This window comes from Parasteatoda tepidariorum, chromosome 8 (genome assembly GCF_982258835.1).
Source record: "Parasteatoda tepidariorum strain Cologne lab strain chromosome 8, Ptep-v5.0, whole genome shotgun sequence".
Taxonomy (NCBI): domain Eukaryota; kingdom Metazoa; phylum Arthropoda; class Arachnida; order Araneae; family Theridiidae; genus Parasteatoda; species Parasteatoda tepidariorum.
Genome location: NC_141762.1, coordinates 32,993,725 through 33,007,983, shown reverse-complemented (window position 1 = coordinate 33,007,983; position 14,259 = coordinate 32,993,725). Strand labels below are relative to the sequence as shown.

The following is a 14,259-nucleotide window of genomic DNA, read 5'->3' as shown; positions in this document are numbered from 1 at the left end:
TGTTTAGTCCTTTTTAATAATTCAAATATCTGTGATCTTATTTTCGTACAATTATTTGATCAAGCCATTATATTTTTAGAATAAGAGAAATAGAATAATTAATGTTGGAAAAATATTTGTTAAAATTAAGTTATATCTATGAATTTTTTTTATTAAGTGTTAAATGAGAGCAAAGCATTGTAATTTGACATTTGAATTCTGTTTTTATTGAAATCATTCTTTTTTTTTTGTTATTAAATGTTAAACCTTTTGCTATTCAGATGTTTATTCCTTTTTAATTAAAATTCAAATATCTGTGATCCCATTTCCATAAAATTATTTAATCAAGCCATTATATTTTTAAATTAGGAGAAATAGAACAATAAATGTTAAAAAATGTAGGTTAATAATAAGTTATTTCTTTTTTAAAAAAAAGTTGTTTTCTAAATATACATTAATTCTTCATATTAAAAATATTTTTTCTGTGATCAAAAGAAAATTACTTCCAGATAAATATTTTTATAATCGGGTGCTACAAAATCCATTGTAATTAATGGTTGACATACTTTAATAAATTAATATTTTTTTTCCTTACGCAACTTTTCCTTTGTATAATATTTTACGTAACTTTTCATGCAACTTTTTTCCTAATGTAACTGTGATGCCACAATTGGCATTGCATATTTATTTTCTATCTTTTAAAATATCTTTCATTACTTAAGCTTATTTTTATTAATAGAATTACATTTAAAATAAATCAAAGACTTAATCTTTTAAAAACGAACATGAACATATAATATTTATCCTTCTCTTATAGATCAATGTAACGGATACTTTTTATATCATTACTAATGCAGACTTATTAATTCACTGTTGCCTCTAATCGAAAACAAAAATCTATTTATAACTTTTTATTTCTAATTTCTAACTGCAAAAATGTTTCAGTTGCATGGTTGTAATAATTCTCATAAATTTGTTGGCGACTCGTGATCGCCAAGGTATTATTTTAAACCCAATATTGATATCAGGGCTCGAAAAACCACCCGTCCGCCCGTCCTCGGCGGTCAAAAATTCCCACAGGACAACGAATTTCTCGAATCCGACGTCCGCGCGGACGGCCATTTTCCCATTAATGTTGGTGATACATTTTCAATTTTTGTTATCTTACAAGAGTCTAGCACCTCACTTCTAAAAGGACCCTCTAATCTAGAAATACAACAACATACTACGCATGGTGGAATTGATGTTTTCTCTGTCTCCCTTACTACAGCGATTGAAAGGGACTTTTCAGCAATGAACTTACAAAAAAAAAAAAAAGAAAAAAAATTACTTACTGGTCTTAAACAAGAAGCGTTAAATGCAATTATGAACATCTACCTAAATGGAAAATCCCTTCCAGATTTTTGTGCATAAACCTCTGTAAATCATTAGCTTGATTGTGGAACTGGCAAACGTCATATTTGATTCATTTAAAAAATGCAGTACCCTCAGATAAATTGACATTCCAGATAACTTGACAGTTGTCATTTAAATTATTTCATAAAAGAAATAAATTAGTTCATAAAAGAAATAAATTATTTCATAAAGGAAATAAATTATTTCATAAAAGAAATAAATTATTTTATAAAAGAAATGCTAGGCTCCTATTAGTAACCTAGTATTCCTTTTATTACTGTATAATGCAAACCTAGTATTTGTAATCCTAGTAACTACTAATTCACTGTGCAATTTATATAAATGTTTGTAATAAATAAGAGAAAATTATATTTTTATTTATTTAGAAGCGACGGGTTAGTTTCAAAGGAGGACGGGTACATTGTTGGACAAGCCGTTCTCGGGGACGGGTAAAATTTTTGAGTTTTTTCGAGCCCTGATTAATATGCTAGTTGGCTTTGTTTTGACTATATTATAATTTATTAAATCGCCAGTTTTGGATCTCCTACCCATGCTTCTGTGTCCGTTGGGAACAAATTACATGTACTTTTTAATTTGGCTTTAGTTTAGGCAGGTCGTGGGGGAATTGTCTCCCATGGCCTGTCCTTATTAATATTGGTATGCAAAACTTATTCAACTGAAATTCCTTTGAATAATATTATTATCTTGTATCTCGAGCTCTGCAACTATATGAAATAAAAGCTTTTTATTAATTCTGATCCGGTTCAACTGTTAATTTTCATCATCTTCTGTTTTTATCATCACAATCTTCAATTTGTCAGTATTCTTCAACTTGGCCCACTATACCATACACCCTCCTACAACACCTGCCTATTCCATCTCAATATAAATTGGCACCCTGAATATCCTTCCACCATAGTAACTTATGTTTTAGAATGAATTTATTACCTTACAAATTAAATTAAAATAGAAATTTAAATTGAAAGAAATTATATTAGAATACATAAGAAAGCAAAATTTATTTTAAGTTCCTTCTTCAAACTCAACTTTGTTATTAAACATATTCGAGATTTCTTTGGGTTGTGTAACCTATATTTACTGAAAGTGGAAATTATGTCTATATTAATAGCTTAGAGAGATTGAGTAACAGCTCAGGGCTGGCCACATTACTTGACTTAAATCAAAATTACTTGACATTCCTGCTACAGCTTTTTAAAGACAGAGCCTTAAAAAATGGGACTAGATGCTTGGCTTTAATTTGGTGTTGTGTTTACCATAGTACATTTATTGTCTATTATTTATATGTATATATATGTGATAAATTGCTCTCATTATTTATACAGCAAAGTGAGTGCAAATTAATCTAACTAATAGCCAAAAATTAAATTTTATTTTTTAATTTATTGTTTAAGTGTAGAAATAGGTGTGTTCATTTTATTTTCTAGCTAGCTTCAACCTGTTTCCATTAGACGTTTTCTGAAGAAGTCAAATATCTTTTTTATTATTATTTTGTGAAACAAAAAAGCAACTATAAAATTTGGCTCTTCTACCAAAGTTAATTATATTTTCAATGGGGATTTCAATGGATTTTTAACAAATTGCAATTAAAATATCTAAATATAATATCCTATTAAGGCTATAACATTTTGTTTCCATTTATAGAATTCTAACACTTTTTTAGAAATCATGCAAATTTTTTTCCATATGTACTTCTTCCTTATTTTACTTATTTGTTTTATTTTATTCATTTATATGGGGGACCGGAAAGTAATGTCGTTTTGGCACATTAAATATTCGTTAGTCTTAAAAACCAATTCATTTTTTAAAATTCATTTTCGATCCGGCATTGAAAGGTTGTTGTTAACGAGGGTGATTAACATTATTGATTAAGAATAAGATCTTGATAACAAATATCAAATGCATCGAAACGACGTTACTTTCTGGTCCACCTAATATTAATTCATTTTTTTTTAGAATTTCTGAAAACATCTACATTACATGATATCTATGCTTTTTCAACAGATTGAGTTAAAGGTTTTTACATTTTATCCATTTAAAATTATCTTATTGTCATGTTATAAAGTTTTAATGTCTGATAAAAGTACATTATTTGGATTATTTATACCATCCAAGTATCAATATGTAAGAATATGTTAGAGGAGGGAAATTATTTTATGCCTCAGTCAACTATTTTATATTCCTGAAGCAACTAACATTGCCCCAGTATTTCATTTTATTATTTTAGGGATGCTGTTGAGTATTAGTTTGAAATTTTGATGCTTTTCAAAATTTAGGTCTTTAAAAAATTCTAATAAGGTCCTTAAAATCTTGAAGTTTGATTGAACTTATACTTAAATATATTAGAAATAAAGGATAAATATTGAAGTTTCAGTATTCTCCATGTTGCGTAGCGCTTTTAAAAAGTGCTTAAAGGTGCTTTTTTCATGGGGTGTGTTTAAAAAGTGCTAAATTTTTCCCTTTTGAAAATCAGATTTTTTCCTTTATGGTGTCGATTTTCGCTGTGTATTATGCATTTTCTACCCTCTGAAATCGAACCGAAAAGAATTCTCAATTTCAGACTTCTTATTGTGACTAATGTAATCAAGAAAAGAATTCTTTGTCAGAAACTAGTTATTTTATCATAATTATGTAAAGTCTTTGAAAACTATTTTGCATTTTGTTAATGTATATAGTGCTTAAAAATATTTTTTGAGTGCTCAAAAAGTACTTTAAAGGTGCTTATTTTTTTTTGTTGTTGAGATATTTGGCTATGCGCCCTGTTCTCTCTTTAAACTCAATTGGGATTAAAATAATGATATTGAATTTTAATATTTAAAAGCGAAATCCTTTTCAAATTTGAATTAGGTTAATTTAAATTATCATATCAAATAATGAATTTCAGATTTCTATTGGAACTAATTTTAAAACTTATTTTAATATATATATATACAATTAATAATATTAGAACTATTTTTCCTTTATTTAATTTCAGCCATCTATAATAATTTTGTGTTTTCCTGACCATCGAAAGTATTAATTTTTTATTAGGATCATAAAAATCAATACATTGAACAATAGCTTTTTCAAATTGATATTATGATGCAACTATAAAAAAAAAACCATGCTGTTAAACAATAGTTTTTCAAGTTGATATTGTGACACATTTATATGACTTTCTAATTATGCATTTTCCACAATGTTTCTATATATGTATCCATTTTATTTTGAATTACGTAATAATTCCACGGTGTTGGTAACAATTTTAAATTAATTTCAATTTTAAGCCATTTTTTCCTTTGCAATTCTTTAGTATCTGTTACAGTTTATTTGGAATATGAATGTGAAGTTTTAAATAAATTGAGGTAATTTGCCATAGGATTGACACTGCAACTTTATAAAAATTCTTAAGCTTGTCTATGCAGTCTTTTTATTAGTCTGTCTTTAATAGTTGAGTTCATTTTATTCTTACTTATTCTGATTAGTTTTAAAAATATTCTCATTATGATTTCTCAGATTTTAAGTAAGAATTTACTTGAATTGAGTTTCTTAGGAAAAATCTTTTCACTCTTTAGTATATTAGTCAAGAGTTCTCTCTTTCTGTTAAACCATTAATATGTTAATCAGTCAATTTATAAGTGACTTTAAATTTTTAGTCATGACCTAGACTAACTTGCCTGTTGCATTTAACTTTAATTTTTAGATGTAAATTTTGTAAAAAATTGACTTATAAATTATAGATTGAACAAATATAATTAAAGTTTGAATGAATGTCACAAGTATTGTATTCTAGTTTTAAAAACAAACAGTGAGACCTTAACTTCTGAACACTTTTCACGTTACGGATGTATGTTTTACTTGTCACGACTAAATGAGACTAATTTAATAATTCTGCATTAATGATCTAATATACAATCTGTATAAAAAAAGTCTCAAAGTAGTAATCTTTCAAAAGTAATAAATGCGAATTAATTTTTCTTTCTAGAATAAAAAGAATAATTTTTTATTGTTGATAAAATTCCTAAGTTAGATTAATATCAATATTTTTTAATTATATTTATTCCGAAATTAGTTTTGAAATTGATAATTTCTGAGGCAAATTTGGTACTCAATATTTTACACTTATAAATATTCCTTTGTTTATAGTGTAAAATATGGTATTAAATTATTTGTTTATTTTATCTAACTCTAATTAAATTTTTGAACTGTGATGCCACAGTGCCATCACTGTGAAGGACTTTGATTCTTTCTTTGGTGGCTGCTGATTATGCATTCATTATGGCTAATGGTAACATCATGCCATTAGTCTCGAAATTGTGCAACCTTAATCTCTATGGCTGATTACTAGCTGTTGCTGGAGTGCTTATTTTAATAAAACTTTCAACTTGCAGACAGCTCTTTGTTGACTTACTAAAGATTTATTTGATATTAATATTAAAATAAATGCATAATCTATTTGTAGTTATGGCATTGAAGGTTCTTAAATATTTTTAATCTTATTATTAACTGAATTTTAATATTGAAATCTACTTCTTTCTAAATCTTGAGAGCAAAAGTTTTGAATTACGTAAAAAAGTCTTTAATAATAATAAAAAAATTGGCTTAAATAATAAAAAAAAAGAATAAAGTTAATTATTTTTTGTTTTGTACTTTCACAGAAATTTAATATATAGAAGCAATTCAAATGAACATACCAAAACCTTTACAATATAAATGTGATATTAAACTAATTTTGTGTGCAGAACTTTTTCTCTCTAAGACATAAGAAAAATATAACTGGTATTGAATAGCTGACCCAATTCTGAGTTCATCAGTGTACAACTCCACAGTCTTGTAATTTTACACCCAATTTAGAAGACAAGGGAATTCCTGTGTTACATTCTACATTTGTTACATGGAGAGGAAAATTTCGACTGCTAGGGGATTCTAACACATGATCTGTCTACACCTAAGACTATTTTATGCTAGTACACATAAAGAAATTGAAAATATGGAAGGCCTTTTCACTCAAGAAGTGGTTATACATCACGAAGTTTTCAATTGAAATCAAATAATAAAGAAGCTGGCGATGAAAACACAAGATTAGCAGAGGAAAATGGAAGAATAATTAAGGTAAGCTGTTTATTGATTGATAAGAAAGGATAAATGAAAATCAGATATTTGTTTCTCAATGCTCAAACTTAGAAAATTAGTTGTATAATTGAACAAATTTATGTATAAATTTACGATGAAGTTTCAGAAAAACAAAGGTTTTAAAGATATTTTTAATAAACATGTTTGGTTTTCTCAGGTTTGAGAATGAGCAAATATGAAAATTTTTTTTTATCCAAATCGTGAAGGAAAAAAAATGTAAAATCATGTGAAGCTATTTTATACAAAAAGAAATTAATTCCATGCTTTTTTAAATTAATAGAAAATATATTATTAAATGTAATAAATTTAATTTAATTCTAAATTAAAAATTACTTCAGAATTATTTAACCTATGATTAAATAATTTGAAATTCCATAATTTTAAAAACAGTCCATAATGTTAGGAGTGTCCAGAAAGTAAGGTATCACTATATGTTTTTATAACTAGAATACAGTATTTGCAAGTTTTTTTTATTTTACTATGTGTTTATAGACAGTTCAACAAACCATTAAGCTATAAGAATAACAGAGAATAACTACAGAGAATGAAGTAAAGTGATAAAACTATACAATATTTCTTAAAGTTTAGAACAAATTTTTCTAAATTTCTTTTATTAATTTGAGACTTTCTTTTAAGTTTTACTAGCTTCAATTTCTCACTTTTCCATGATTGTAAAAGTTAAACAAAAAGTTCTGGTTTTCGTTTAAAAGTCTTAATACAGGGAAATTTAATTTTAGAGAATTAAGTAATTTGTCTATTATAATTATTTAAATATTGTAATTTAATAATTTTTTAAAAATTTTTTTGTAACGATGAATTGGGGAGCTATTAATTTAATTATTATTTTGGTGAATATGCTGTAATATATCTTTGGGAGGTTAAATTTCTTTATAGTTTATTTTATATCATTTTAATTTGATTAACAATTCAATAAGTTTCAAAATAGTTGACCGAAGAAGATTCCCAAATTTATTATTTTTATAAAAATTTTTAGGCTGCATTAAAAATTGAGTCACATTTTCAATTAAAAAAGTTAATTTCTGATTTGTAAGTATAAAACACAGTTACATTTTTTAACAGAACACTAAAGTTCCAGTTTGTCTTTTGGTTGGAATTCGATCAAATTAAATGTTCAATAAATAATTAAACTTAGGAAATATTAGTGAATAACCACAGAAAGGTAATTCACAAATTTTTATTCATAGTGCAGTTTTATTTAGATTTTTTTTTCTTTATCTCTGTCCTCTCAATTTTTTTTAAGGGCCAGAAATTTGTTATTAGAATCACATTCTTGCTCATAATCATATTTAAAATCACTGGTATTAATGAATATGCTTTTTAGAAAATAAAAATGTTCAGTTTTTTAGTAAAAAAATTACTTTTATTAATATAAGAAAATATTTTACATGTCAAAACAAAGATACTATAGCCAAATACATCACAAACAACTGAAGACACAGAGATGAAACAATAAGTACATTTTACTATTTCACATTTTAAACAAATAGCACATTCTAAAATATATTCTCTAATAAAAGAATATACTATTTTTATTATTTACAACCATTAATCAAACATAAACAGTTTGTTCTTTAAAAATGTTTATTTCCTAAAATAAACAATTAAGTACACAAATAAAATTTCACATACATAAATTATGTAGGCAGCAAAAAAATACTCTTAATCAAATGAATAGACTTGATAAATATGCATGTTGCACTTTTACTTCAACTGTACTTATAAGTTTTCCTTTTATAACTTTTTAAAAAAATTGCATATCCCTACTAGTTGAAATTTAAATTAATCTTCAATCAGTATTCATGTTTGTATAGATTAAATGTATATTTTTCATGAGTAAGAAGCATGTACCTGATTAATAAGGCTAGTACACTTTTTTGTACAACTATTTTTTAAAGAAAAAGATTAAATTGTCCTGAGTTAAATTTTATTGGTTATGTTTACTATTTATTGTAAATATCTCTAATTATTATGGTTATGAAAATTATGAGAACTTATCAATAATGAACTAGAGAAGATAATATTTTTAAAAACTTGATAATCCATTCATTTGATAAAATGTTTTTTTGCAATTTTAAAAATAACACTGGAATGTCAGAAATGAAAAATATTTAGGTTATAAAAATCACAAAATGCATCACCATTATTCTAAGCATTATCACTAGTTGTGCATATATATCACACTTGCCTTAATAATTTTAAACACTATTTCTAAAATATTGCTTAAGTGATATTTTCATTATGTAAAAATTTTAATATTCTTTGCTTTGCTAAACCTATTTCTAACATTTAAAGATGTGAACTAAATATTTTGGAAAAATAGCTTAATCCTAATTTTTGTTAAAATTACTTTTAATAATAAAATTCAATTAACAGATTTTGTATTAAATGCTAATATTCATTTACTTTAAAATTCGTCTTTTATAGCTGACATTTCATTCATCTTATAATTTCTATTTAACATTTTCCTAATTTTCATTAACATTAAAACTTAAAGACGTTAGTATAAAGCTCTATCAGTCCAAAAAACTGATGTTTTAAACGGTCACAATCAAATGTGAATAAACCACAAATAAAGATACAGAAATAGGTATTTATTAATTTAATTTTATTTCAATTTTACTTAAAAAGTTATTCAATAATTTCAATTCTAAAAATAAGAAACTCCCCCAGTATTTCAACGCAAAAAACTATTTTGTGTTAGGACAAGGAAGGTTCTTGTTTATAAAACCAAAACTATAGTATGCCCATTTTTATATCTTTATTTGTGTTTTATTCATGTTATTTTCCTTTATTCATAAGTTACAAAGTATACCCTATTCTCATTTAACATATCAAAAATAATTAACACCGATTCTGGCATACAGAATTTGTCAGGAGTAGGCATCATAATTATAGTAATTGTATCACATAATTTTAATTGTAACACAAACATATAGCAATAGCTTGCACTTTTAAAACAAAATACTGTAGTAATTTGCCACTATCACAAATGTGCATTTTAATAAAAAAGGAGACTAGAAAATATACCTTTATAAAGAACTTCACAAACACATTTAATTTTAAAGTGAACTTAATTTTTAATCTTAATTTTAAAATTGTAATTTATAAGAAATCATGTGAGAGAAAATTTTTAAGGTTCAAAAAGTTTACACATTCCTAACAAACCACAATAATTTAGACTTGCTACAGCTACCATTTGTAAAGTGCTAATTTTATTTAAAAAGTTAAATCTATCTTTAAAGTTCTTTTTATTCACGTGTAATATAGCACTCTTAAAAATAAAACAAATTAATTATTCAAAATTACACCCAATTTGCTTTATTTTGATAGTTACAGTTATCATTTGAAAATTATTTCATATATTTTGGAGAAAATTTTATTTTGTTAATTATATCCATTTTAAACAAAACAAATATATAAACATCACAATAAAAATAAATAAATGTTCACCCATAGCTGTTTGTTCTTAGAACTCCCAGCCATTGGGTACATTTTTAAAAATCACAGAATTAATGACACTGATAATGCTGTATACAAATGAAAATTATAACTGGTTGCACTGCAACAGAACATAGCATAAGATTTTAAGATTCATAGAGAAGTCTTTGGTAGTGCGGGAAAATTTCCCAAGTGGGTAGATGTAGAGAGAATTCAAGAGCCACTAGAACCCCAAATTCACAAGATATTAGTTCTCTGTGATTTAATCTGAAACCACTTTCCATTCTCTATAAATAAATAGATAACATGAATCATTTGGGGGAAAAAAATCAAAAATATTTTTTTATAAATAATACTTCAAAATAGCAATGCTTATAAAAGATAGTGAGTAATATTCTGTTATACATATTTCATTGACAGAAATCTTCAATTCTCCCACAGACTTTGTTTTTGTATTAGAGCCTTATTGAGAATAGCCCTTTAAAATTCTTTTTGGGGATTGCGGTCATAAAAAAGGACGAGTAATTCACGAGTTACTCCATTATCCAAAAATCACCAATTGGAAGATTTTGCAGCATAGACTTAGACGTTGGGCAGGTCACATCAATCAGAGGTCTATTATGCCCAAACCAAAAGAGCCTCTCATAGTTGAAATGAAGTTCAGCAAACAGGAACATATTGCAGTTTCCAGGCCTCAATGCAATGTTGCCCTAAATGCTCAAACCTTAGAGCAGAGTAGACCTCAATCACAAAGTATATGTCGTGAAGTCTCCTCTTCAGGATGACAACCTCGACAAAGAGAATTAGATTCAATACCTATTATGTATAGGTGTTTCCTGAGAGTGCAGTGTCCAGTGAGAAAACCAATGATCTTTCTCAAACTATTCCTGTTTAGTTTAAGAAGCTCTTTTTGACGTACACTAGGACAGTCACGATTCAGCTCTTAAGCTTGTCTCTGACCATCCGAGTTGCACCATTGCTCTGGGGCAATTTTGCCATAGAGCTTGAATATAGATGCCCTGAATGATGTGAGAGAAATTCCCAAGACTGGTTTAGGGCCAGCCAGCTCATTTCCAAGAATGTCCATATTTTCAGGTACCCAATGTAGGTATACCTTGTTGTGAGTAGAGAGGTCACAGTGGACCGAGAAGCACTTTCACACTGGTGAAGAGGTGAATTAGCACCTTGATAGTGATAGGAGAGCAGCCTGACTGTCGGAACAGATGTGGATAGGTTTTACAGTATAAATGAAGGCATTATGTTGCTTGAAAAACCAGACTTGGGTTGGCAATTCTCGTTTCAAATGGCAGTAAATGAGTTTCTAGCATACTTTGTCAACTTGTAGCCTTGGGGGAAGCCTATGTGCAGTTTACCAACATAGCTGAAACCTTCTTACAGCATTCATGAGCCTCCACATTATTGCCCATACAGAGATTTTCTCATCTACTGTTTTGCTTTATCTATCGTGCAAGAAATTTGCACTATAAAAAAAAATTATAAGTAGCACTTGTTGAAAACTACCCACAAGCAAAAGAGAGTAGAAAAATAAAAGAATTAAGATGACTTGGACAACTTAGTGTGCTGTTACAATGACATGAGGAAAGAAGTGGATTTCTTTCCCATTTCACAGCAAGATAGAAGCTCATTAATTGAGTGGGAAGGCTAAAGATATGGTAGTAAACATATTTCTCAGGCTGTATGGAGGCTGCCGACAATAAAAAAGTTCTAGAAATCCATTTATTATGATTTGCAGAAAAATTAGTAGCTCAAGTCAGATTTTCGTGTAGGTGAATGCCTATATTTATATTGCAAAATCTTCACAGTGATGGATTTTGGATAATATGGTGCATACATGCCATGAATGACCTGCCCTTTTACCTGACGTATATTGCCAAGAAAATGTGAGAATTATTCTTAGCACGGCTGCATATACCATATATCTGTTTTAGTGGGAGTATTGAAGGCTACCATTGTTGAAGCTAATATCTTTCAAGGTTTAATAAATAGTATGCAACATCATAGATATCAAGGCATATATAAATGCATTAGCTATAAAAAATGGCTTTATTTTAACGGGACTCTTTTTTTCCCTTCCTTTTTACTTGTTACTTTTTTTTCCTCTGTTGTGGTAGAGTAGAAATGAGTTAAGTTGGGTTCTTGTTGGTTTTCTTTGCACCCGGTTAAGGCAAAAATTTAAAATGGCTTTATTTAGTTGAGCTACACTATATGTTGTATGACACTGCAGTTATTCAATTTATTTTTTTATTGGCATTCTTTTTAAACAACTGTTAGTATTGGTCAAAGTTCCTTAAGATAACCATTGTAAAAAAAACAACTTAAAACTATATAAATTGCTTTGAATCAAGTGGGCTAATTTTTCGGCCCTCTCACTATTTCGAATTTTAATTAAATTTGGTATATTTGTAGATACCTAGAACTAAGTATTGCATAATTTTAAATCAATACACTAAAATTGCTCCAACTGGAAGGGCCTATAAATATGGAAAACAATATATCGTTAACCTTAAATGGCATAACTTGTAGGTCTTCAAATATCAGCTTAATAGATAAAAAAAATTTAAGACATCTATCATTTTTCTGTTTTGAAAAAGCTGTGAAAATTGCAAGCCATAAAGTTTCGAATCACAAAATATTTCTTCTTGTAAAGTCTTTCCAATATACTTGTTTTTCAAAATTTTTTTTTTTTACTATTCTCGATTAATAACAAAGATATATTGATCAAGTTAAATTAGGGAACTGTTAATAAACTTCAAATATTTTTAAACTATCTGATATTTGAAAAATAAATACTCAGTATCTTAGTAGTATGGTAATTTTTTTTTATAATGAAAAATGAGTTAATGGCAATCTGAAAAATATGGTTCTCATAACTTAGTAGATAGATCAAAAGTTAAAGCTTCTTAATGAATCTGAAACATTTTTCTCACAATTATAAAACTTGTGAATTATTTATTTCCATATAAAGAAACAACTTTTTTATAATTACATATTTTAAAATTTTTGAATGGTAAGGCGTAGAAAATTCTATATTATTTTAAACTATGTTATTATAAAAGATAGAATCTCACAATTAGTGAATCAAAAATGAAATTTTATCTCTCAGAAACAATTTTACCCCTTTGCCACAATTATTTTTTTAACAAATATCAAAATTAAATAATAATAAAAAATACTAAATTTTCCAAAAAAATTTTATTTTATACAAATTTATTTTTGGAGAAACAAGTTTTGAAATAAAGTGCAAAAGTTTGTTTCTTCAGTGAGCTCCAGTGATATAGGAAATACACAAAAACTAAAATTAAGAGGTCCAAATTTTCTATTGCTCTAGACTAATAATATATATTTTTTCCAAATTGCAACTACCCTAATGACCCTATTTTGACAGTCATAAATTCGTAAGGAAAAAGAGTATGTTTAAATAGAGATAGTACATTTTTGAGTCTAATTTCCTCCTTAAAAATTAATCTTTTAAAAATTTTTAAAATATATGAAAATTTTATCATTAAATAAGAAGTTATTCAAGTTTTATTTTTTAAATTTGTTAATTGAATGCATAAAAATTCAACAACTTATTAAATAAAATAACTTTTGTAAAACTGTTTTATCATGGAAGTGCAATTTTAAAGTATTAAAAATATTCACTTCTATATTTTCCTATTTAGTTCAAGAACTTTTATGTTATTATGAATAATGCAATATTAGAAGTTTGATGTCACATTGGTTAAGTTTTCATAAATGTCTGAAAAATATATTAGTTCAATTATAATTTAATACTTAAAATAATTTTTCATTATTGATATAATATATATGAAAATAATTTAATTTTGATTTAAAAATTTAATACACCATCAGAGGCTGTTAAATCAGTAATTAGTACATTAAAATTTGAGTAACAAGAGAGTGTAAATTAAATCAATATAAGTGTACCCATTGATCTCATATCTTTTCTGCATCAACTTTTTACTCTGTTCATGCACAAAATTATTTGGGAATTTTTTTAGCATTTTAAATAATTCACATTTTGAATCTTACACGATACATGTTACAGATAGAAAGTAAGTAACCATACTTATAATAAACTGTTTAATTAAAAAATAAAGAGTAAGAATTTTACTTTAAATTAAAATCAATATAAACTGAGCTTTGCTTTGGAGAAAATTGCTATTAACTGTATATTATCACACCATCAAAATCACTTTTAAATTATTTGATCTAAAAATGAAAGGATATTTAGATGTGCCATTTTCTTTTTCATTGTACAACACAAAACAGCTA

At 26.6% G+C, this 14,259-nt stretch overlaps 1 protein-coding gene across 1 annotated transcript in view; it reads right to left on the bottom strand.

Moving 5' to 3' along the window:
• Positions 1–7,863: 7,863 nt before the first annotated feature.
• LOC107452697 (CDK5 and ABL1 enzyme substrate 2) overlaps positions 7,864–14,259 on the bottom strand; it is a 31,373-nt gene continuing 24,977 nt past the window's right edge. Inside the window, exon 12 of the mRNA XM_043046473.3 lies at positions 7,864–10,250. Within this exon, the coding sequence (XP_042902407.1) occupies positions 10,110–10,250 (141 nt within the window). The 3' untranslated portion in view covers positions 7,864–10,109. The remainder of the gene's footprint in view (positions 10,251–14,259) is intronic.